This window comes from Neophocaena asiaeorientalis, unplaced genomic scaffold, assembly GCF_003031525.2.
Source record: "Neophocaena asiaeorientalis asiaeorientalis breed wild unplaced genomic scaffold, Neophocaena_asiaeorientalis_V1.1 scaffold801, whole genome shotgun sequence".
NCBI classification, from domain to species: domain Eukaryota; kingdom Metazoa; phylum Chordata; class Mammalia; order Artiodactyla; family Phocoenidae; genus Neophocaena; species Neophocaena asiaeorientalis.
In genome coordinates, this window is record NW_020174376.1 from 656,824 (window position 1) to 684,386 (window position 27,563).

Here is a 27,563-nt window from a genome sequence, read left to right on the forward strand (position 1 = left end):
CACTCTTTACTCTTTGAAATTCATTTGGCTTCCAAGACACCACATCATCCTTGTTTTTCCCTACCTCATGGATTACTCCCTTTCATTATCCTTTACTGGTTCCTCTTCTTTTCTCCAAACCATTAATGTTTGAGGGTTTCAGGCTCAGTCTCTGGTCCTCATCTCTACTGCATATATACTCACTCCCTTGGTGATGACATCCCAGTCTCATAGCTTTATAGACCATCTATATATTAATGACTCTTATTAAACTTTTCTCTTCAGCCCAGACCTCTTTCACAACTCCGGAGTCATATATACAACTGACTATTCAGATCTCTACTTGGATAGTCTAAGAGACATCTCAAATGTATCATGTCCAAACTGAACTCCTGATTTTCACCCCAACCGTACTCTATTTGCAGCCTTTCCTAGTTCAACTGATGGCAACTCCACTTGATGACCCAGTCTCTTTCTCTTATACCTTTCATCCAATCTGTCAGCAAATTCTGTTACCATTTACCTCCACTGTTATCTCCCTTATCTGAGTCACCTTAATCTTCCCTGGATTACTTTGAAAACTTCCTAACAGGTCTCCTTGCTTGGTTCTTTTATGGTCTATTTTCAATAAAACAGCCAAGAGTATTTCTGTCAAAATGAAAGTCAAATCATGTCACTGCTCTGTTAAAAACCTTCCAATGGTTCCCCATGTCATTCAGAGTAAAAGTCAAAGTCCTTTCACTGGCCTATAAGGATCTACATAATCCAGACTATCACCTCTCTGACTTCATCTCTCACTAATCCCACCCTTTATTCATTCTAGCCATACTTGCTTCCTTGATACATACCTTAGGGCCTTTGTATTGGCTGTTACCTCTGCCTGTATTACTCTTCCTCTTCACTCCCCCCATATATCTACAGGGCTAACTCCCTCAACAATTTCAAGTCTTTGTACAAATGTCATCTCCTCGATGAGACCTATCTTCACCACCCTATTTAAAAAAAATAACTCACACCAATCCCAGAGGATTGTTATCCTGCTCTATTTTTTCTATATTATTATCAACTTCTAACATATTATATATAATTTCTTATTTATTATGCTTATTATCTTCTCTCCTCCTGCTTGAATGTTAGCTCCAAGAAGACGTATCACTGTTTTGTTTACTAATTTATCCCAAGAGACTATAACAGTGCCTGGCACGTAGTAGGTGCTCAATAAATATTTGATGAATGAATGATAGTTTCACTAGCACTTGAAATGCCTTTTGTAAAGCAACTGTAGTAAGTAAAAACTGGATTCCACCCTTGTTCTTTTGTAGAGATATATTCAGCTTCCTGGGTTTGGCTCATCCATCCTTCCTTCCACCTTCTAATTCAAACTACTTGAGGCTTTTTTTTTCCTGATTCTTTCTCCTCTATTAAAATTATTTTCCTTTTCAGAAATATAGTTCCATAATTCTTCTATTGGCTTTCTTCTGCTTTCCATCAAATGTAACTTTATAAACCTTCCTTTAAAAAGATATTTGCCTTTGGGTTCCCCATTAGAGATTTTTCTCTCATTTCCTGCACAAGCACATCATGTATCTACATCTGCCAAATATTTTTCCTCTTCCAGGAGTTCTATTATCCTATTCATTAACATCAAAACATATCACTCAAAACTGTATTCAGCTACTACTTGGGGCAAGATATTGGGCAAGGTACTAGAAATATGGCCCTCAAGGACTTTATAAGTCAAGTTAGACAATCCATGCATTAGCAATATAAGGCAGTATATATGATACAGACCAAATAACTAGCATACACGTTAAAAATTACTGAAACTTAGAGTAGAAAAAGAGCAACTGAGGACTGGAATTGATTTGGGAAGTCTCTACAGCGGAAGGAAATCTTAAGTTGGACTTTGAAAAGGTGGCATTTAAATGAGAACATTTCTTAAAAGATGGGATGGTATAAACCAGACACAGAAAAAGGAATGTGACTGGCCTGTTTGACAGACACAGTATTTTGTTTGGAGTTATAGAGGGCCTGTGCCTCCACCATTCTAGATCCTGTGCCTAACGTAATGGTGGCTTATATCACTATAATGATGATACAGGGGAGTAATATGAGATAAAGTAGAAGAGACAGCTGTGGCCAGACTGTATATCGTTAATAAGAACAGAAACACTATACGCGTAGATCAAGCTTCTTTAATTACAAATCACATTTTCAGCCATCCTCTTACTTAATTTTCACAATAACACTGGAGTTAGGTATTATCTTTATTTTACAAATGATGAAATTAAGATTCAAAGAAGGGAAGCACTTAAGTGGCAGAGCCAGAATTCAAACCTGGTCTATCACCTAGTCCAAGAGCTCCACAGTTGCTACAATGCTTCTCCTAATCCTGTATATTACTAAGACCAGAATTTTGCAAGTAAACAAAGGAGGTGCAAGTATTTATTACTTCTAAACTAAAGTCGCTTTCTGGTTACAAACTAAAAAGGTCCATTAAGATTTAAACTGTGTTTTTTTTTTTTTTTTTTTTTGGCAAACTGATGATAAAGATAAGTTTCCAAATAGATGATTATATTTTTGCATGGTATAGTACTTCAAATCTCAAGTTTCTAATAAAAGTTAATGTTTTGCTATGCTTAGTTTTTCTGTTGTTTTAAGCTCAAAACTATTACCTCACTTTGTTTTATTTACTTTTCTCTATATCATAAAGCAATGAAGAGAAATAAAGCAATTCTGCAACAAAGCTTGGTGTGAAAACAATGAGGCAAAATAGAGGGTAAAGAAAGGCCTCTCCTGTGCCTGATGATGATTCCATTCTAATTGTCTCTGAAAATGGAAAAGAGGTAAAAATCTCATAGATGGGTACATAAGAATTACCTGTAGAGCAAGCTGGGCAGCTAAATTGAGGAACATGGAAACTAAACTTCTATTTGTAACTACATCATTCTCTTCTTGTTCTTCAGCTCTTAATAAATCCTCTGAAGTAGCAATTGCCTGCAAAGCTGAAAAACAAGGAAACAATTAAAAAATGAGATACTCTTATCCAAGATAATAGCTATCTCTGGTTAATTATATCCCAATGACTTTGGAATTTGTTTTAAGAGCATTAATATCTTTAAAATATTAATTTTCATAAAGCCATCTAAATTGCTAAACTGTCAAGGAGGACTTGAATGTCACAAAAATGCCCAACTAGGCAATTCACCTCTATGAATTTATTCCATGGATACATCCGAAAAGTGAATAAAAACATACAAATATGTTCACACAGCAATTTTTTGTAAGAGTGAAATATGGAATGAACCTAAATTTCATCAATAATGTATGGGTTAACTACAATTTGGTACATCCATATAGTGGATTCTAATACAGAATAAAGTAAAAAAAAAAAGAATGGTGGTATTATATTTCCTTATATGTCTTAAAGTCAGACCATGATAAGTTAGATACGTATGTACTATAGGCCTTACAACTAAAATAACAAAACAAAAAGTTATACCTAATAAGCCAAAGAATGAGATAAACATAATTATAAAATATTAATTAATCTAAAAGAAGGGCAGAAAAAAGAAAAATGGCAACAAAGACCAGATAGGACAAATAAAAGACAAATAACAAGATGCTAAATTTAAACTTAGCCATATCAGTAATCACATTAAAATATAAATGGTCTAGGGCTTCCCTGGTGGCGCAGTGGTCGAGAGTCCACCTGCCGATGCAGGGGACACGGGTTCATGCCCTGATCCGGGAAGATCCCACATGCCAGCAGAGATGGGAGGTGGTTGGAGGGGAAGCTTCAGAGCCATGGAGGAGAGTGCAGAAATAGGGGTGCAGAGGGCAAAGTGGAGAGATTCCCGCACAGAGGATCAGTGCCGACCAGCACTCACCAGCCTGAAAGGCTTGTCTGTTCTCCCGCTGGGATGGGCAGGGGCTGGGAGCTGAAGCTCCGGAGTCGGAGGTCAGGTCCCAGGGAGAGGACTAGGGTTGGCTGGCTGAACACAGCCTGAAGGGGGCTAGTGCACCAAAGCTAGACGGGAGGGAGTCTGGGAGAAAGTCTGGAACTGCCTAAGAGGAAAGAGACCATTGTTTCAGGGTGTGCAAGGAGAGGCAATTCAGACCACTGCCTAAACAAGCTCCAGAGACAGATGAGAGCTGCGTTTACCAGCACAGACACCAGAGACGGGCATGAAACGTTAAGGCTGCTGCTGCAGGACCAAGAAGCCTGTGTGCAAGCACAGGTCACTATCCACACAGCCCCTCCCGAAAGTCTGTGCAGCCCGCCACTGCCAGGGTCCCATGATCCAAGGACAACTTCCCCAGGAGAACATACAGCATGCCTCAGGCTGTTGCAACTTCACGCTGGCCTCTGCCGCCACAGGCTCGCCATGCATTCCGTACCCCTCCCTCCCCCTGGCCTGAGTGAGCCAGAGCCCCTTAATCAGCTGCTACTTTAACCCCACCCTGTCTGAGCGAAAAACAGATGCCCTCAGGAGACCTACACGCAGAGGCGGAGCCAAATCCAAAGCTGAACCCCAGGAGCTGTGCGAACAAAGAAGAGAAAGGGAAAGTTCTCCCACCAGCCTCAGGAGCAGTGGATTAAATCTCCACATTCAACTTGATGTACCCTGCATCTCTGGAATACCTGAATAGACAACGAATCATCCCAAAATTGAGGCGGTGGATTTGGGGAGCAAATGCAGACTTGGGGTTTGCTTTCTGCATCTAATTTGTTTCTGGTTTTATGTTTATCGTATTTCAATATTTAGAGTTTATTATCACTGGTAGATTTGTGTATTGACTTGGTTGCTCTCTTCCTTTTTTTTAATATATAGATACATATACTTTTTCCTTTTTCACTTTTCATGCGTGTATGTGATTTTGTCTGTATAGGTTTGCTTTTACCATTTGTCCTAGGGTTCTGTCTGTCCGTTGTTGTTTTTTTTTTTTTTTTTTAGTATAGTTTTTAGCACTTGTTATCATTGTTGGACTGGTTTTTTGGTTTGGTTGCTCTCTTCTTTCTTTCTTTTTTTTAATTACTTTTTAATTTTTAATATTTTATTTTAATAATTCCATTTTATCTTATTTTTCTTTCTTTCTTTCCTTTTTTCTCCTTTTCCTCTGAGCTGTGTGGCTGACAGGGTGTTGGTGCTCCAGCTGGGTGTCAGGCCTGTGCCTCTGAGGTGGGAGACCCGAGTTCAGGACACTGGACCACAGGAGACCTCCCTGCTCCACGTATTATCAAACAGCGAAAGCTCTCCCAGAGATCTCCATCTCAACGCTACAACCAGCTCCACTCAATGACCAGCAAGCTACAGTGCTGGACACCTTATGCCAAACACCTAGCACGACAGGAACAAAACACGACCCAGTAGCAGAAAGGCTGCCTAAAATCATAATAAGGTCACAGACACCACAAAACACACCACCGGGCACAGTCCTGCCCATCAGAAAGACAAGATCCAGCCTCATCCAACAGAACACAGGCACCAGTCAGCTCCACCAGGAAGCCTACACAATCCACTGAACCAAACTTACCCAATGGGAGCGGACACCAAAAACAACAAGAACTAAGAACCTGCAGCCTGCAAAAAGAAGATGGCAAACACGGTAAGTTAAGCAAAATGAGAAGACAGAGAAACACACAGCAGATGAAGGAGGAAGGCAAAAACCCACCAGACCCAACAAGTGAAGATGAAATAGGCAGTCTACCTGAAAAAGAATTCAGAATAATGATAGTAAAGATGATCCAAAATTTTGGAAACAGAATGGAGAAAATACAAGAATCATTTAACAAGGATCAAAAGGAACTAAAGAGCAAACAAACAATGATGAACAACACAATAATAAATGAAATTAAAATTCCCTAGAAGGAATCAATAGTAGAATAACTGAGGCAGAAGAACGGATAAGTGACCTGCGAAATAAAATAGTGGAAATAACTACCACAGAGCAGAATAAAGAAAAGAGAATGAAAAGAATTCAGGACAGTCTCAGAGACCTTTGAGACAACATTAAATGCACCAACATTCGAATCACAGGGGTCCCAGAAGAAGAAAAGATAAAGAAAGGGACTGAGAAAATATTTGAGGAGATTATAATTGAAAACTTCCATAATATGGGAAAGGAAATAGTCAATCAATTCCAGGAGCCGCAGAGAGTCCCATACATGATAAATCCAAGGAGAAACATGTGAAGACAAATATTAATCAAACTATCAAAACTTAAATGAAAAGAAAAATTATTAAAAGCAGCAAGGGAAAAGCAACAAATAACATACAGGGGAATCCCCATTAGGCTAACAGCTGACCTTTCAGCAAAAACTCTGCAAGCCAGAAGGGAGTGGCAGGACATATTTAAAGTGATGAAAAGAAAAAACCTACAACCAAGATTACTCTACCCAGGAAGGATCTCATTCAGATTCGAAAGAGAAATTAAAACCTTGACAGACACACAAAAGCTAAGAGAATTCAGCACCACCAACCCAGCTTTACAATAAATGCGAAGGCAACTGCTCTAGGCAGGAAACACAAGAGAAGGAAAAGACCTACGATAACAAACCCAAAACAATTAAGAAAATGGTAATAGGAACATACATATCGATAACTACCTTAAATGTAAATGGATTCAATGCTCCAACCAAAAGACACAGACTGGCTGAATGGATACAAAAATAAGACCCGTATATATGCTGTCTACAAGAGACCCACTTCAGACCTAGGGACACATACAGACTGAAAGTGAGGGGATGGAAAAAGATACTCCACACAATTGGAAATCAAAAGAAAGCCGGAGTAGCAATTCTCATATCCGACAAAAGAGACTTTAAAATAAACACTATTAAAAGAGACAAAGAAGGACACTACATAATGATCAAGGGATCAATCCAAGAAAAACATATAACAATTGTAAATATTTATGCTCCTAACAGCAAATGCTACCAGCCATAAAAGGGGAAATCGACAGTAACACAGTCATAGCAGGGGACTTTAACACATCACTTTCACCAACGGACAGATTATCCAAAATGAAAATAAACAAGGAAACCAAGCTTTAAATAATATATTAAACAAGACGACTTAACTGATAATTAACTGATAATTTACAGGATTATTGCATCCAAAAACAACAGAATACATTTTCTTCTCAAGTGCTCATGCAACATTCTCCAGGACAGATCATACTGTGGGTCAGAAATCAAGCCTTGCTAAATTTAAGAAAATTGAAATTGTATCAAGTATCTTTTCTGACCACAAAGCTATGAATCTAGACATCAATTACAGGAAAAAAATCTGTAAAAAGTACAAACATATGGAAACTAAAAAATACACTATTATATAACCAAGAGGTCACTGAAGAAACCAAAGAGGAAATCAGAAAATACCTAGAGACAAATGACAATGACGACCCAAAACCCATGGGATGCAGCAAAAGCAGTTCTGAGAGGGAAGTTTACAGCAATACAATCCTACCTCAAGAAACCAGAAACATCTCATATAAACAACCTAACTTTACACCTAATGCAGTTAGAGAAAAAAGAACCAAAAACCCCAAAGTTAGCAGAAAGAAAAAAATCATAAAGATCAGATCAGAAATAAATGAAGAAATGAAGGAAACGACAGCAAAGATCAATAAAACTAAAAGCTGGTTCTTTGAGAAGACAGACAAAATTGATAAACCATTAGGCAGACTCATCAAGAAAAGAAGGGAGAAGACTCAAATCAGTAGATTTAAAAATGAAAAGAAAGTAACAACTGACACTGCAGAAATACAAAGGATCATGAGAGATTACAACAAGCAACTATATGCCAATAAAATGGACAACCTGGAAGAAACGGACAAATTCTCAGAAATGCACAACCTTCCGAGACTGAACCAGGAAGAAATAGAAAATATAAACAGACCAACACAAGCAGTGAAATTGAGACTATGATTAAAAATCTTCTAACATAAAAAGCCCAGGACCAGAAAGCTTCACAGGTGAACTCTTAACATATATTTAGAGAAGAGCAATACCTATCCTACTCAAACTCTTCCGAAATATAGCAGAGGGAGGAACACTCCCAAACTCATACTGAGGCCAACATCACCCTGATACCAACACCAGGCAAAGATGTCACAGGGCTTTCCTGGTGGTGCACTGGTTGAGAGTCCGCCTGCCGATGCAGGGGACACGGGTGCATGTCCCGGTCCAGGAAGATCCCACATGCTGCAGAGCGGCTGAGCCTGTGAGCCATGGCCACTGAGCCTGTGCGTCCGGAGCCTGTGCTCTGCGTCGGGAGAGGCCACGGCAGTGAGAGGCCCGCGTATCGCCAAAAAACAAAAACAAAAACAAAGATGTCACAAGGAAAGAAAACTACAGGCCAATATCACTGATGAACATAGATGCAAAAATCCTCAAGAAAATACTCACAAGCAGAATCCAACAGCAAATTAAAAGGATCGTACACCATGATCAAGTGCGGTTTATCTCAAGAATGCAAGAATTCTTCAATATATGTAAATCAATCAATGTGATAAACCATATTAACAAATTCAAGGAGAAAAACCATATGATCATCTCATTAGATGCAGAAAAAGCTTTTGACAAAATTCAACACACGTTTATGATAAAAACCCTCCAGAATGTAGGCACAAAGGGAACTTACCTCAACATAATAAAGGCCATATATGACAAACCCACAGCCAACATCGTTCTCAATAGTGAAAAACTGAAACCATTTCCTCTACGATCAGGAACAAGACAAGGTTGTCCACTCTCACCATCATTATGCAACATAGTTTTAGAAGTTTTAGTCACAGCAATCAGAGAAGAAAAAAGAAATAAAAGGAATCCAAATGGGAAAAGAAGAAGTAAAGCTGTCACTGTTTGCAGATGACATGATACTATACATAGAGAATCCTAAAGATTCTATCAGAAAACTACCAGAGCTAATGAATGAATTTGGTAAAGTAGCAGGACACAAAATTAATTAATGCACAGAAATCACTTACATTCCTATACACTAAAGATGAAAAATCTCAAATAGAAATTAAGGAAACACTCCCATTTACCACTGAAACAAAAAGAATAAAATACCTAGGAATAAACCTACTAAGGAGACAACAGACCTGTATGCAGAAAACTATAAGACACTGATGAAAGAAATTAAAGATGATACACACAGATGGAGAGATATACCATGTTCTTGGATTGGAAGAATCAACACTGTGAAAATGACTATACTACCCAAAGCAATGTACAGATTGAATGCAATTCCTATCCAACTACCAATGGCATTTTTCGTAGAACTAGAAGAAAAAATTTCACAATTTGTAGGGAAACACAAAAGACCCCGAATAGCCAAAGCAATCTTGAGAAAGAAAAAAGGAGCTAGAGGAATCAGGCTCTGGACTTCAGACTATACTACCAGGCTACAATAATCAAGACAGTATGGTACTGGCACAAAAACAGAAACATAGGTCAATGGAACAGGATAGAAAGCCCAAAGATAAACCCATGTACGTATGGTCACCTTATCTTTGATGAAGGAGGCAAGAACATACAATGGAGAAAAGACAGACTCTTCAATAAGTGGCACTGGGAAAACTGGACAGTACATGTAAAAGAATGAAATTCGAACACTCCCTAACACCATACACAAAACTAAACTCAAAATGGATCACCATACACAAAACTAAACTCAAAATGGATTAAAGACCTAAATGTAAGGCCAGACACTATCAAACTCTTAGAGGAAAACATAGGCAGAACACTCTATGACATAAATCGCAGCAAGATCCTTTTTGACCCACCTCCTAGAGAAATGGAAATAAAAACAAAAATAAACAAATGGGACCTAATGAAACTTAAAATATTTTGCATAGCAAAGGAAAACACAAACAAGATGGAAAGAGAACCCTCAGAATGGGAGGAAATGTTTCTAAATGAAGCAACTGACAAAGGATTAATCTCCAAAATATACAAGCAGCACATGCAGCTCAGTATAAAAAAAACACAAACAACCCAATCCACAAATGGGCAGAAGACCTAAATAGACATTTCTCCAAAGAAGATATACAGATTGCCAAAAAACACATGAAAGGATGCTCAACATCAGTAATCATGAGACAAATGCAAATCAAAACTACAATGAGGTATAAGCTCACACCAGTCAGAATGGCCAGCATCAAAACATCTACAAACAGTAAATGTTGGAGAGGGTGTGGAGAAAAGTGAACCCTCTTGCACTGTTGGTGGGAATGTAAATTGATACAGCCACTATGGAGAACAGTATGGAAGTTCCTTATAAAACTAAAAATAGAACTACCATATGAACCAGCAATCTCACTACTGGGCATATACCCTGAGAAAACCGTAATTTAAAAAGAGACATGTACCAAAATGTTCATCGCAGCTCTATCTACAGTAGCCAGGACATGCAAGCAACCTAAGTGTGTACTGACAGATGAATGCATAAAGAAGATGTGGCGCATATATACAATGGAATATTACCCATCCATAAAAAGAAACGAAATTGAGTTATTTGTAGTGAGGTGGACGGACCTAGAGTCTGTCATACAGAGTGAATTAAGTCAGAAAGAAAAACAAATACTGTATGCTAACACATATATATGGAATCTAAAAAAATACATATGGCGCCGAAGATCCTAGGGGCAGGACAGGAATAAAGATGCAGATGTAGAGAATGGGCTTGAGGACATGGGGATTGGGAAGGGTAAGCTGGGATGCAGTAAGAGAGTGGCATGGACATATATACACTACCAAATGTAAAATAGATAGCTAGTGGGAAGCAGCCACATAGCACAGGAAGATAAGCTTGGTGCTTTCTGACCCCCAGAGGGGTGGGAAAGGGAGGGTGGGAGGGAGACGCAAGAGGGCGGAGATATGGGGATATATGTGTATGTATAGCTGATTCATTTTGTTATAAAGCAGAAAGTAATACACCATTGTAAAGCAATTATACTCCAATAATGATGTTAAAAAAAAAAAGGTAGATTGAATTGAAGAAAGCAACTTTAAACTATATGCTACCTACAAGAAACACACTTTAAATATAAAGCCAAAATTGGTTAAAAGAAAATGATGGGATAATATATATATAGTAGAGATAATCAAAAGAAAGTTGGAGGGGTTATATTAATATCAGACAAAATAGACTTCAGAGCGAAGATTATTACCAGTGGTAGTAGGTTATTTCATGATGATAAAGGAACCAATTCATTATGAGGACATAATCCTAAATGTTGATGCATCCAATAACAAAATTTCAAAATACAAGAAGCAAAAACTGATAGAACTATGAGGAGTAATGAACAAATCCATAATTATTGTCCAAGATTTCAATAACCTCTCTCAAATAACTGACAGGAGAAGTAGACAGAAAATCAGCAAGGATATTTAACACTATTAATCAACTTGACCTGACTGACATTTATAGAACACTTGACCTTACACCAGCAAAATACACATTCCTCTCTGGTGCACATGGAACATTTACCAAGAAAGAGAATATTCTGAGCCATATAAAAAGCATCAACATATTTTAAAAGATTCAAGTCATACAAACTTATGATCTTACACTAAAACAGAATTAAATTAAATTAATAAAAAAGTTCTCTGGAAATCTGCAAATGTTTGGAAAATAAATAGCATACTTCTAAATAATCCATGGGTTTACACTGGAGTCAACGGTCATATTGCAAAGTATTTTGAAATGAATTAAAATGAAAACACAATATATCAAAATTTGTGTATTGTCACTAAAGCAATACTTAGAAGGTAATTTATAGCATTAACTGTTTATGTTAAACCAGAATAAAAGTCTTAAATCAATGACGTCAGCTTTCACCTTTGGAAAGCAGAAAAGAAAGAGCAAATGAAACTCAAAGTAAGTAGAAGAATGGAAATGATAAAGATCAGAACATTTATAACTGAAGTGAAAACAGAAAAAAACAATAGAGAAAAATTAATGAAACCAAAAGCTGGTTCATTGAGAGCAATAAAATTGATCAACTTGTAGCCACTCTGACAGGGAGAAAAAGAGAGAAGACACAAATTACAAATATCAGGAATGATAAAGGTGACATCACTAAAGATTTGACAGATGTCAGAAGGATAATGGATGATATAATGAATGACTTTAGGCCAATAATTTCAACAACTTAGATGAAACAGACAAATTTCTTGAAAGACACAAACTACCAAAGCTCAGTTTGGAAATAATAGATAACCTGAAGAAACCTTTTGTCTATTAAAGAAATTGAGCTTATAATTAAAAACCTTCTCATAAAGAAAACTCCAGCCCCAGATGGCTTCACTTGTGAACTCTAGCAAACATTTAACAAAGAAATAATACCAACTGAGCAACACAAATTCTTCTAGAAGATGGAAAAAGAGGGTGTATTTTCCAATTCATTCTACATAGTAAGCATTACCCTAATTGCAAAACCGAAAACATTACAGGAAAACTAGAGACCAGTATCACTCATGGACACAGGTACAAATATCCTTAAACTGTTAACAAATCAAATCTAACATTATATTTAAAAAAAAGAACACATCATGACTAAGTGGAGCTTATCCCAGGAATGCAGCATTGGTTTATCTGTTGAAAAATCAATGTAACTGACCATATTAACAAACTTTAAAAAAAAATGATCATTTCATTTCCAAATGTTTTCTCCCATTTTGCGGATTGTCTTTTTGTTTTGTTTATGGTTTCCTTTGCTGGGCAAAAGTTTTTAAGTTTAATTAGGTCCCATTTGTTCATTTTTGGTTTTTACTTTCATTACTCTAGGAGGGGGATCAAAAAAGACATTACTGTGGGGCTTCCCTGGTGGCACAGTGGTTGAGAGTCCGCCTGCCGATGCAGGGGATGCGGGTTCGTGCCCTGGTCTGGGAGGATCCCATATGCCGCGGAGCGGCTGGGCCCGTGAGCCATGGCCGCTGGGCCTGTGCATCCAGAGCCTGTGCTCCGCAATGGGAGAGGCCACAACAGTGAGAGGCCCGCGTACCGCAAACAAACAAACAAAAAAGATGTTACTGTGAGTTATGTCAAAGAGTGTTTCGCCTATGTTTTACTCCAGGAGTTTTATAGTATCCAGCCTTATATTTAGGTCTTTAATACATTTTGAGTTTATTTTTCTGTATGGTGTTAGGGAGTGTTCTAATTTCATTCTTTTACATATAGCTGTCCAGTTTTCCCAGCACCACTTACTGAAGAGATTGTCTTTTCTCCATTGTATATTCTTCCCTACTTTGTCATAGATTAGTTGACCATAGGTGTGTGGGTTTATCTCTGGACTTTCTATCCTGTTCCATTGATGTGTATTTCTGTTCTTGTGCCAGTACAAATTAATCTCTCCAAAATACACAAACAGCTCATGCAGGTCAATATCAAAAAAAAACCTGTCAAAAAATGGGCAGAAGGGCTTCCCTGGTGGTGCAGTGGTTGAGAATCCGCCTGCCGATGCAGGGGACACGGGTTCGCGCCCCTGTCTGGGAAGATCCCACATGCCGCGGAGTGGCTAGGCCCGTGAGCCATGGCCGCTGAGCCTGCGCGTCGGGAGCCTGTGCTCCGCAACGGGAGAGGCCACAACACTGAGAGGCCCGCGTACCGCAAAAAAGAAAAAAAAAAAAGGCAGAAGATCTAAATAAACATTTCTCCAAAGAAGACACACAGATGGCTAAAAAGCACATGAAAAGATGCTCAACATCACTAATTATTAGAGAAATGCAAATCAAAACTACAGTGAGGTAGCACCTCACACTGGTCAGAATGGCCATCATCAAAAAGTCTACAAACTATAAATGCTGGAGAGGGTGTGGAGAAAAGGGAACACTATTAGACTCTTAGTGGGAATGTAAACTGGTACAGCCACTATGGAGGACAGTATGCAGGTTCCTTAAAAAACTAAAAATAGAGCTAACATATGATCCAGCAATCCCACTCCTGGGCATATATCTGGAGAAAACCGTAATTCGAAAAAATACATACACCCCAATGTTCACTGCAGCACTATTTACGACAGCCAGGACATGGAAGCAACCTAAATTTCCATCAACAGAGGAATGGATAAAGAAGATGTGGTACATATATACAATGGAATATTACTCAGCCATAAAGAAGAATGAAATAATTCCACTGGCAGCAACATGGATGGACCTAGAGATTGTCATACTGAATGAAGTAAGTCAAAGACAAATATCATATGATATCGCTTATATGTGGAATCTAAAAAAAAGGTTACAAATGAACTTATCTACAAAACCAGAATAGAGTTACAGATGTAGAAAACAAACTTATGGTTCGGGGGTGGGGGGGATGGGTAAATTAGAAGACTGGGATTGACATACACACACTACTATATATAAAATAGATAACTAGTAAGGACCTGCTGTATAGAACAGGGAACTCTACTCAATACTCTGTTATGGCCTATATGGGAAAAGAATCTAAAAAAGAGTGGATATATGTGTAGGTATAACAGGTTCATTTTACTGTACACCTGAAACTAACACAACATTGTAAATCAACTGTACTCCAAAAATATTTTTTAAAAGTTGATCATTTCAATAGATGTAGAAAAATCATATGACCAAATTCAACATCCACTCCTGATTAAAAACTCCCTGGAAACTGGAAACAGGAAACAGAAGGGAACTTCCTCAACCCGATAAAAGGTATCTATGAAAAACCTACAGCTAACATCATACTTAATAATTGAAAACTGGATGCTTTCCCTCTAAAATCAGGAAAAAGTCAAGGATGTCTGCTTTTTACCAATTTTACTGGAGATTCTAACAAGTACAATAAAGTATGAAAAACTGTACCCAGATTGGACAGGAAGTAGTAAAATTGTCTTTATTCAGTCAACATAATCATCTACAAGAAAGCCACTGGAACTAGTGAGTTTAGCAACTCTGTAGGATACAAATCAATATACAAAAGTCAATTCTATTTCTACATACTTGCGATGAACAGTCAGAAACTGAAGGATTTTTAAAAATGCCATTTGAAATAGCATAAAATATGGTATACTTAATGATAAATCTGACAAAAGGTGCACAAAACCTTATATGTTGAAAGACAGAAAAGATTGCTGAGAGAAATTAAAGACCTAAATATAACTTGTTCACAGGTTGGAAGATGTCAATTCTCTCCAAACTGATCTACAGAGTCAGTGTAATCCCAATCAATATTTACCTTTGTAGAAACTGAAAAACTTATTTAAAATTTTAAATTCACAGAGATATACAAAGGACTTAAGAATAGCCCAAACAATTTAAAAGAGAAGAATAAAGTTGGAGGACTAACACTACATGATTTCAAATTTACTACATAGCTACATTAATCAAGACAGTGTGGGAATGGGGTAAAGAGGAGTAGTTCAGTGGAACAGAATGAAGAGTCCAGAAGAGACCCATGCACATATGACAACTGATTTTCATTAAAGGTACAAAGGCAATCAGTTGGGAAAGGACAGAATTTTTAAATAAATGAAGCTGGAATGATTAGGTAACCATATGCAAAAAAAAAAAAATGAACTTCAATCCATACCTTAAGTCAAATATAAAAAATTAATGCAAAATAGACCACAGAACTAACCACAAACTTAAACCTAAAACTGTAAAATTTCTTGAAGAAAACACAGGGAAAATTTTTTGTGACCATGGATTAGGTAAAGATTTCTTAGATACAATACCAAAAAATCCATAAAAGAAGATAAATTAGACTTCATCATCTTGTCATGAAACGCACTGATAAGAAAATAAAAAGAAAAATTTGTAAAACACATATCTGATAAATAACTTGTATCTAGAATATATAAAGAACTTCGAAACTCAATAAGAACACAAAGTTTCTTATAGAAAACTGGGCAAAAGATTTGTACAAACACTCCACCAAAGAAGATATATGGATGTCAAATATTGGACACTATGGAAATGCTAATTATAATCACAGTACTGTATCTCTACCTCATTATTAGAATGGCTAAAGAAATTTATCAGCAGACAATTCCAAGTGCTGGTGAGGCTGTAGATCAACTGGAACTTTCATACACAGCTAGTTAGAACATAAAACTGTATAGCCACTTTAGAAAAGAGTTTGGCAGTTTCTAACAAAGTTAAACATATACTTACAACCCAGCAAACCCATTCCTCGATATTTACCCTAGAGAAGTGAAATATTGTCATCATACAAAATCTGTAAACAGATGTTTATAGCACCTTTATTTATAATCACCCAAACCGGAAACCATCCAAATATCCTTCAACTGGTAAATGTATAAATTTTGGTACATCCATACTTACGAAATACTACTTAGCAATAAAAAAGAACAAACTATGGGAACACACAACAGTATGAATGAGTTTCAAATGTATTATGCTAGGTGAAAGAAGGCTCAAAAAGCTTCATACTATATGATTCCATTTATATGACATTCTGGAAAAGGCAAAATTATAGGGATAGAAATGAGATTAGTAGGAATCAGGGCTGGAAGTGGTGGGAAGGAGTGACAACAAAGGGGCCTGAGTTAATTTTTTGTTCTATATCATGATTGTGGTGCTGGCTACATGACTGTAAGCAATTGGCAAAACTCATAGAATTACTAATAGAAATAAACCTTATAAAATCATACACTAGGCAACAGTAAATTTTATTGTATGTATTTTCAATAAACATGACTAAAAAGTGGACACAGATAACTGGGGAAGAAATGAAAATACTGAGCTAATGCTATGCTTAAAAAGTAAAATAGGGCTTCCGTGGTGGCGCAGTGGTTGAGAGTCCGCCTGCTGATGCAGGGGACACGGGTTCGTGCCCCGGTCCGGGAGGATCCCACATGCCGCGGAGCAGCTGGGCCCGTGAGCCATGGCTGCTGAGCCTGCGCGTCCGGAGCCTGTGCTCCGCAACGGGAGAGGCCACAGCAGTGAGAGGCCCGAAGTTTTTCTATACTTCAGCATAATATATCAAGAAAAACAAATGCCCAGAAGTCTCTAGTGAAAACCTTGATGATGGACATAACAGCAATATTAACCTTGATAAAGAGCTGATTCCAATTTGTTAGTCCTTAATTAATATACAGATACACTTTACTACCGTGGAACATTTCTTTTTCAAAGCAGAATAAATCATCTTTCTTTTTCTTACAGAGTGAATAACAGACTCCACTGCACATTTAGTAGGTATTCACAAATAGTTGTTTAATTGGACTACTATAAATTCTGTTTGAACCCATTAACTCAAGCTTCTCGATTTCTCTACTTGTGCCCTTCACAAAGGGCAACCAGTCTGAAGCTCAAACAGCTCCAGGATTTGCTCAGCTACCCAGAGCTGAGCAGGAATAATATCACAGCACAGGGAAATCTGTGACCAAGTCAAGATACACGCGTGTGCAGACAACTAGCTAGGAAACTACGCTTAACTTAATGGAAAGGACAAAGCACTAATGGGATATGGTTCATGTGAGCAACTGTACCACTGTCAACCCTGTGGAGAGAAACTACATTTCAGGGCCAGATCTCTCACCGATAACTTCCCAAATAAGTACAATCAAAAGGTATCCTGGAGACTTCTATTCTCTAATGACAGTTCTTAAATGACTGCATTATAATTTCTCCCTGCTCTCACAGTTTTTTAAAGTTAATTTTTAATAGGCTGGTTCAAATGACAAAGTACAAAAAAGTATACAGGAACAAGACTTTCCCCCAATTCTTGCCCCACATCTGCCTAGTTCCTACTCCTTCAATAGGCAAACCCTGTTCTTTTATTTTTATGCAACCTTCCATAGTTTCTTTTTGTATGGTTGTATCATCTTTACATAGGAAAGCTAGCATATATATTCAACTCCATTGTCTTAAAAGCTATTTTTCTCTATTACAGCCAAAGAGAATTATTCTTTGTGTTAACAGTCAAATATAACTCATAAATAACATTTATACCTCTGTCAGAGTTGCCCTCTAGGATTGCAATCTTGAATACATAAAATTTAGTGAAAATATTTGTAGGATCACGTCGTTCAGCTTCTGTCACCGCCTCTTTAGCCTGAAAAAAGAAATATTGGGTTTCTTTTACAAAGCATATAAGGAAGACTTTACCATATTTTACTAATACTATTAACATAGTCACAATGGCTGAGGGATACTCATAATGCAAAGACATGAATCTGAGAAAAATCTTTGAAGAACTGTTCTATTAAAATGCTATGGAAATACTGAACTCTGCTTCTGAAAATAGGGCACATTATATATGTCAAACCAACCCTCCTACTGAAAACAACCAAAAAATGTTGGATAACGTTTTTTTTTTAATTCCAAAAGCAAGTGACTAGTAAAGCAATTACCAAGCAATATCTAAGGAAAAGTGAGGTCCCAGAGAAGTAAATGGAGAATTAAAGCTACTTTTTTTTTTCCTGCTGGGCATTTGTAAACCTAGGCAAATGTTAACTTTAGTTTTAATGTACCTTACTAGGTCAGGAAAATAGACATCAAGGCTCAAGGGATCACACTCTTAGGCTAAGGGAAAACCAGAAGTAAACCCACTTTCATCCACATCCTCAGGGGACTGCAATGAAAGATAGATACCTTGGTTCTGAGAAGAATCCAACAAAATGGGGTACGGAAAACCAGTCCCTAAGGTGTAATACAAACAGACTTTGGCATGTATTTACAGCCCCAAATTACATTATATGGGAGGCCAAAAGATGTCAAGCTATGAATTTAGTTTTCATTGGTCCCAAACATAGGAAGAAGCAAATGTAAATCCTCTCTGGGGGAAGACACCTTCATGTTAGGCTTCAAAATATTTCCATAAATAATTTTTCAAGAATCTTGAGTAGAAACATAAAAAAATCAAGCACAGTAGGAAACAAGACACCATAGATGAGAATCAGCAGAAACAGATTCTCAGGATGTAAATAAAAGAACTATCAAAAGCTGCCTATAAAACATCTCTGTTTTCAAAGTTTAAGGAAATAAAAGATATGCTCAAAAAGTATATAACTAGGTTGATATTCAATAGTACATATTGATACAGTTACAGTGGTTGTTTCCAGCTGGTATCCATTCTGACTGATTATTGCCCAAGCCGTATCAGTTGTTAAACACTTTGCACATCACACAAGTTTATAAGAAACAGAAACTATAAAATGTGACCTTGCTGATTTGGGCAAAAAGAACTACTTGAAATGAAAGATACAATAACCCAAATGGCAACATAATGGATAGGCTTACTAATAGCAATTTATAAGCAGATGAAGAGAAAATTAGTGAACTGAAAGATAAGACATAATAAATATGCAGCTAAAGTGCAGCAGAGAGAGACTACAAACATGGTGGACAGTTAAGTAAGGATTCTATTCTTTTAGGACAATCATTAAAAGAATACAAACAGTAATTAATTTCTACACTAGTAGAAGGGGGAAACCAGGAAGTACAAAAAAATGAGGATAAAGTCTTTTTAAAACAATTAGTGCTGGAACAACTGGATATCCACATGCAAAAAAGAAAAAAAATCTGAGCACAGACCTTAAACCTTTCACAAAAATTAATTCAAAAACAATCGTAAATCTAAATGTAAGACCTCAAACTACAGAACTCTTAGAGGTAACATAGGGGAAAACTACGTGACATTTGGTTTACTGATGACTTTTTAAACAACACTGAAAGCACAATTCATGAAAGAAAAAAGAAGCTGGACTTCATTAAAATTAGAAACTTCTGCTCTGTGAAAGACACTGTTAAGAGAATGAAAAGGCAAGCCACAAAATGGGAGAAAATATTTGCAAAACACATATATGATAAAGGAATTAGGATACACCATTATAAAAATAAATCAAAAAGGAAAAAAGCAAGAGAGGAAGAAAGGAACTAAAAACTCAAACAATTAACAAGATGGGACTAGTAAGCACTTAACTATCAATATTTAAATATAAATGAACTAAACTATCCAATCAAAGACACAGAGTGGCTGAATGGATAAAAAACAAACAAAAACAAGATCCAACAATGTGCTATCTACAAGAGACTAACTTTAGCTTTAAGGACACATATAAGCTGAAAGTGAAGAGATGGAAAAAGATATTCCATGCAAATGGTAACAAAAAGAGAGCAAGAGTGGCTATAATTATCAGACAAAATAGACTTTACTCAAAATCAGTCACAAGAGACAAAGAAGGACACCATATAGTGACAAAGGGGTCAATTCATCAAGGGGATATAACAACTGTATATACATACACATTCAACACTAGAGCAACTAAATATTTAAAGCAAACATTAACTGAACTGAAGGGAGTAATAGAAATAAATAACAGTAGGGAACATTTCAAAACCCACTTTCAACAATACACAGGTATCCAAACAGAAAATTAATCAATAGTGGACCTAACACTACAGACAAAATTGACTGAATAGACACATACAGAACATTCCATTCAACAGCACCAGAATATATATTCCTCTCACATACACATGGAATATATTCTAGGATAAATCGTATGTTGGGCCAGAAAGCAAGCCTTAACAAATTTAAGAAGATTGTAATCATATCAAGTATCTTTTCCCACTGCAATGGCATGAAACTAGAAAAAAATAACATGAAAAAAATGAAAAATTTACAAATGCATGGAAATTAAACAACACACTCCTGAATAATCAACGGATCAAAGAAGAAATCAAAAGGCAAATTATAAAGTATTTTGAGAACAAAAACAACAAAGAAAATATATCAAAGCTTAGGGAATGCAGCAAAGATAGTTCTAAGAAGGAAGTTTATAGCAATAAATGCCTACATTAAGAAAAGATCTCAAATAAACAACCTAACTTTACTTCTCAAGGAATTATAAAGAAAAAACTAAGCCCAAATTTAGCAGGAGGGAATTAAAGATTAGAGCAGAGATAAATGATATAGAGACTAGAAAGATAATAGAAAAAAATTAATGAAACAAAGTTAAACAGACAACCCACTAAGACTGAATCAGGAAGAAACAGAAAATCAGAACAGACCAATAATAAGGAGACTGAATCAGTAATCAAAAACAGCCCAACAAAGAAAATACCAGGACCAGATGGTTTTAGTGGTGATTTATATCAAACATTTGAAGAAGAATTAATGCCAATCTTTCTCAAACTCTTCCAATTGAAGAGGGAACACTCCAAAACTCATGTCACGAGGCCAGCATTACCCTGATACCAAAGTCAGATAAAAATACCACAAGAAAAAAGCAACAGGCCAATATCCCTGATGAATATAGATGCAAACATTCTCAACAAAATACTAGCCAACAGAATTCAACAGCCCATTAAAAAGATCATACACCATGATCAAGTGGAATTTATTCCTCGGATGCAAGGATGGTTCATACACAAATCAATAAAAATAATGCATTACAGTAACAGAATGAAAGATAAAAATACTATGATTCTCTCAATAGATACAGATAAAGCATTTGACAAAATTCAACACTCTTTCATAATAAAAGCTCTCAAAAAACTGGGTATAAAAGGAGCCTATCACAAAATAACAAAGGCCATATGACAAAAAAACAGCTAACAACATACTCAGTGGTGAAATGTGAAAGGTGTTCCTCTAAATTCAGGAACAAGACAAGGATGTTCATTCTCACGACTTCTGTTCAACATACTACTTTTTTTTAGACCTAAGTAATTTATTTTTAAACTTTTTTTTTTTTTTTTGCGGTACACAGGCCTCTCACTGTTGTGGCCTCTCCCGTTGCAGAGCACAGGCTCCAGACGCGCAGGCTCAGCGGCCATGGCTCATGGGCCTAGCCGCTCCATGGAATGTGGGATCTTCCTGGACCAGGGCACGAACCCGTGTCCCCTGCATCGGCAGGCGGACTCTCAACCACTGCGCCACCAGGGAAGCCCTAAACTTTATTTTTAAGTTCTTTTTATTCAATTTAATTTTTATTTTATATTGGGGTATAGTTGATTTACAATGTGTTGTTAGTTTCAGGTGTACGGCAAAGTGGTTCAATTATACATATACATATATCCATTCTTCTTCAGTCTTTTCCCATATAGATGATTAGAGAATACTTAGTAGAGTTCCCTGTGCTATACAGGAAGTCCTTGTTGATTATCTATTTTATATATAGTAGTGTGCATATGTTAATCCCAAACTCCTAATTTACACCTCCCTCCACCTTTCCCCTTTGATAACCATAAGTTTGTTTTCAAAGTCTGTGAGTTGGTTTCTGTTTTGTAAATAAGTTCATTTGTATCATCTTTTTAGATTCCACATATAAGTGATCTCATATGATATTTGTCTTTCTCTGTCTTAGTTCACTTAGTATGATTATCTCTAGGTCCATCCATGTTGCTGCATTATGGATGGCATTATTTCACTCTTTTTTATGGCCGAGTAATACTCCACTGTACATATGTACAACATCGTCTTTATCCATTCCTCTGTCAATGGACATTTAGGTTCTTTCCATGTCTTGGCTGTTGTAAATAGTGCTGCCATAAATATTGGGGTGCATGTATCTTTTCAAATTATGGTTTTATCCAGATATATGCCAAGGAGTGGGACTGCTAGACCATATGGTAGTTCTATTTTTAGTTTTTTAAGAAAACTCCATACTGTTCTCCATAGTGGTTGTATCAATTTATATTCCCGCAAAGTGTAGGAGTGTTCCCTTTTCTCCACACTCTCTCCATCATTTATTTTTTTTTGTGGTACGTGGGCCTCTCACTGCTGTGGCCTCTCCTGTTGCGGAGCACAGGCTCCAGACGTGCAGGCCCAGCGGCCATGGCTCACAGGCCTAGCTTCTCCATGGCATGTGGGATCCTCCCCGACCGGGGCACAAACCCGTGTCCCCTGCACCAGCAGGCAGACTTGCAACCACTGTGCCACCAGGGAAGCTCATGTTTGTGGCTTTTTGATGATGGCCATTCTGACAGGTGTGAGGAGATACCTCACTGTACTTCTGATTTGCATTTCTCTAATAATTAGTGATGCTGAGCATCTTTTCATGTGCTTTTTGGCCATCTGTATGTCTTCTCTGGAGACATGTCTATTTAGGTCTTCAGCCCCTTTTTTGATTGGGTTGTCTGGTTTTTTTTGTTATTGAGCTGCATGAGCTATTTGTACATTTTGGAGATTAATCCCCTGTTGGTCACTTTGTTTGCAAATATCTTCTCCCATTCTGTGGTTGTCTTTTTGTTTTGTTGATGGTTTCCTTTACTGTGCAAAAGTTTTTAAGTTTAATTAGGTCCCGTTTATTTTTGTTTTTATTTTCATTACTCTAGGGTTGGATCCAAAAAGATATTGCTGCAATTCATGTCAAAGAGTGTTCTGCCTGTGTTTTCCTCTAAGAGTTTTATAGTATCTGCTCTTACATTTAGATCGTTACAGTAAGTCCCCTACACACAAACAAGTTCCATTGCAAGAGCGCGTTCCTAAGTCCAATTTGTTTCTAAGTCCAACAAAGTTAGCCTAGGTACCCAACTAACAAAATTGGCTATATAGTACTGTACTGTAAGAGATTTATAATACTTTTCACACAAATAATACATAAAAACAAGCAAACACAAAAAATAAAACATTTTAATCTTATAGTACAGTACCCTGAAAAGTACAGTAGTACACTACAACAGCTGGCATACAGGTGCTGGCATCAAGTGAACAGGCAAAAAGAGTTACTGACTGGAGGAGGGAGGGGAGGTGGGAGATGGTAGAGCTGAAGGATCATCAGCCACAGGTGACGGAGGGCAAGCTGCAATTTCACTCATGCCTGATGTTGGTGGCACAGGTTCTGGTTCCTTGCTGGATTCAATTCTATCTACTCTCTTGAAAAAAACAATCCAGTGATGTCTGGGTAGTAGCTCTTTTCTTCTTGTCATATATGACATGGTAGCACTGGATGGCATTCTGAATGGCTGCTGCAACCTTTGGGTATTGCTCTACGTTCGGGTCCTGTGCCTCAAAAACTAACAGTACCTCCTCATATAAAGAAAACCCCCTTGCCATTTCCTGCATCATGAATTTCTTTGGTTCTTCAGTTACTTTTTCTTCCTCTTGTCTCTCCTCGTCCTTTCTCTGGGCCTCCAATTCCATCAGGTCTTCATTAGTAAGCTCCTCATGTTGCACAGAAAGGAGTTCAGTGAAGCTGTCCTCTTGCAGATCTAGCTCCAGCTTCTTGCTGAGGGTCACGAAGTTGCTGAAGACCTCTTTGTACTCCTCAGCCACATTCTCAAATCCACAAAAATCGTGAACAAACTGCGGCCAAAGGTTCTTCCAAACCCCATTCATGGTGACGGCCATAACCTTACGCCAAGAAAAGTCAATGTTTTTTATGCCCTTACAGATGTTATAGTCCTTCCAAAATTGTCACAAGGTTGTTCCTGATTGATCACTAACCTTTACTGTCTGATGAAAAGTGTGACATAAATGATGTTTCTTGAAAGTCGCTATAAATCCCTGGTCCATAGGCTGGATGAGCAATGTATTCAGTAGTATTTGGTGGCAGATGCACTACTCTGACGTTGGGATGAAAGCCATCCATGAATGGGGAGTGGCCTGGAGTGCTGTCGAGCAGCAAAAGAATGTTGAATGGGACGTCTTTCTCCAAGCAATATTTCTCTACCTCCAGGATAAAGTGGTGGAAAAACCAGTCCTGGAAAATGGCCTGTGTAATCCAGGCTTTGGCGTTACTCTTCCACACGACAGGAAGAGAGCCCTTGGCTATGTTTTTAAGGGCTCTTGGGTTCTCTGAATGATAAACTAAGGAAGGCTTCAGCTTCACATCATCAGAACCACTGCCAACAAACAGAGTTAGCCTATCCTTTGCTGCTTTATAGCCGGGCATCAACATTTCCTTCTTACTGATGTAACTTTGGTCTGGCATCCTCTTCCAGTACAGTCTTATCTCATCCACATTAAAACCCTGCTCAGGTAAATACGTGCCTTCATCAATAATTTCTCAAAGCGTTTCAGGAAATTCCCAGGCAGCTACCATATCTGCACTCACTGCCTCGCCACTTACTTTTATGTTGTGAAGGTTGGCTCTAGCCTTGAACCGATGAAACCACCCATGGCTGGTGTTAAAAGATGCTCCCTCTGATTCTTCACCATGTTTCTTTCTCAAGTCTTTTAGGTTTCTCTTGAAGGCTTTTAGCTTTCTCTTGAATCAGCATTAAGCTGAACGGGACTCAACGCTGATGCTGATCCTGCATCCACACACTGAAAAGTTTCTTCATCTCCTCCACCACTTTTACACGTTTCTTCGATATTACTGCCGACATCATCGGCACAGTAGACTTCACATGTTCCATGATCTTGTCCTTGTTCTTTAGAATTGTGCCGAAGGTTGAATGACTCATGTTATAAGAATGAGCGACGTCTACCATCTTTTTGCCTTGCTCCACTCTCTCAATTGTTTTCATTTTTGTTTCCATCGTTATTGCTTGGCACTTCTTAGCAGTATCAGCTACATCACTGCTGCTTTTACACTTGCTTCCAGACATCCTGGGCTTGAAATAAAGACACTGTACTACTGTACTCTATACAGTATAGTACAGTAGAGTACACAAAAGCACAACTTGTAGAGGATACACACATATGACAATGTATGTCAGACACGTGAACTTAATGTGGACTGGATATGCAAGCGCATGTTCGCATCTTTGAAAGTTGGCAACTTGAAGGTTCATATGTAGGGGACTTACTGTAATCTATTCTGAGTTTATTTTTGTGTGTGGTGTTAGAGAACGTTCTAATTTCATTCTTTTCCATGTAGCTGTACAGTTTTCCCAGCATCACTTATTGAAGAGGCTGTCTTTTCTCCATTGTATATTCTTGCCTCCTTTGTCATAGTTTAGGTGACCATAGGTGGGCGAGTTTATTTATGGGCTTTCTATCCTGTACCACTGATCTATATTTCTATTTTTGTGCCAGTACCATATTCTCTTGATTACTGTAGCTTTGTAGTATAGTCTGAAGTCAGGGAGCCTAATTCCTGCAGCTCTGTTTTTCTTTCTCAAGATTGCTTTGGCTATTCAGGGTCTTTTGTGTTTCCATACAAACTGTAAAATTCTTTTGTTCTAGTTCTGGTAAAAAGGCCATTGGTAATTTGATAGGGATTGCACTGAATCTGTAGATTGCTTTGGGTAGTACACTCATTTTCACAATGTTGATTCTTCCAATACAAAAACATGGTATATCTTTCCATCTGGTTCTGTCATCTTTGATTTCTTTTATCAGTCAGTTTCTTATAGTTTTCAGAGTACAGGTCTTTTGCCTCCTTAGGTACATTTATTCCTAGGTATTTTATTCTTTTTGTTGTGATGGTAAACGGGATTGTTTCCTTAATATCTCTTTATGAACTTTCGTTGTTACTGTATAGAAATGGAACAGGTTTCTGTGTATTAATTTTGCATTCTGCAACCTCACTGAATTCATTGATAAGCTCTAGTAGTTTTCCAGTAGCAACTTTAGGATTTTCTATGTATAGTATCATGTCATCTGCATACAGCAATGGTTTTACTTCTTCTTTTCCAATTTGGATTCCTTTTATTTCTTTTCCTTCTCTGACTGCCATGGCTAGGACTTCCAAAACTATGTGGAATAAAAGTGGTGACAGTAGATATCCTTGTCTTGTTCCCAATCTTAGAGGAAATGCTTTCAGCTTTTCACTGTTGAGTATGTTATTAGCTGTGGGTTTTTCATAAAGGCCTTTATTATGTTGAGGTAGGTTCCCTCTATGCCCACTTTCTGGAGAGCTTTTATCAAGAATTGGTGTTGGATTTTGTCAAAAGCCTTTTCTGCATCTATTGAGATGATCATATGCTTTTTATTCTTCAATTTGTTAATGTGGTATATCACACTGATTTGCAGATATTGAAAAATCCTTGCATCCCTGGAATAAATCTCACTTGAAAGGGGTGTATGATCCTTTTAATGTATTGTTGGATTCAGTTTGCTAGTATTTTGTTGAGTATTTTTGCATCTATATTCATCAGTGATATTGGCCTATAATTTTCTTTTTTTGTGGTATCTTTGTCTGGTTTTGGTATTAGGATGATGGTGGCCTCAGAGAAAGAGTTTGGGAGTGTTCCTTCCTCTGCAATTTTTGGGAATAATTTCAGAAGAATAGGTGTTAATTTTTCTCTAAATGTTGAATAGAATTCACCTGTGAAGGCATCTGGTCCTGGACTTTTGTTTGTTGTAAGTTTTAAAATCACAGTTTCAATTTCAGTACTTGTGACTAGTCTTCATATTTTCTGTTTCTTCCGGGTTCAGTCTGGGAAGATTGTCCCTTTCTTAGAATTTTTCCATTTCTTCCAGGTTTTCCATTTTATTGGTGGTGTATAGTTGCTTCTACTAGTTGCTTATTATCCGTTGTGTTTCTGTGGTGTCAGTTGTAACTTTTCGTTTTTCACTTCTAATTTTATTGATTTGAGCCCTTTCCCATTTTTCTTGATGAGTGTGGCTAAAGGTTTATCAATTTTGTTTATCTTCTCAAAGAACCAGATTTTAGTTTCATTGATCTTTGCTACTGTTTTCTTCGTCCCTATTTCATTTCTTTCTGCTCTGATCTTTATGGGTTTTTTT

At 37.4% G+C, this 27,563-nt stretch overlaps 1 protein-coding gene across 1 annotated transcript in view; it reads right to left on the reverse strand.

Moving 5' to 3' along the window:
• Positions 1-27,563, reverse strand: part of TEX11 (testis expressed 11) — a gene marked incomplete at its 5' end in the record, with an annotated part of 152,850 nt that overhangs the window by 85,916 nt on the left and 39,371 nt on the right. The window contains 2 exons of the mRNA XM_024756342.1: positions 2,860-2,984; positions 17,930-18,032. Of these exons, the coding sequence (XP_024612110.1) occupies positions 2,860-2,984; positions 17,930-18,032 (228 nt within the window). The remainder of the gene's footprint in view (positions 1-2,859; positions 2,985-17,929; positions 18,033-27,563) is intronic.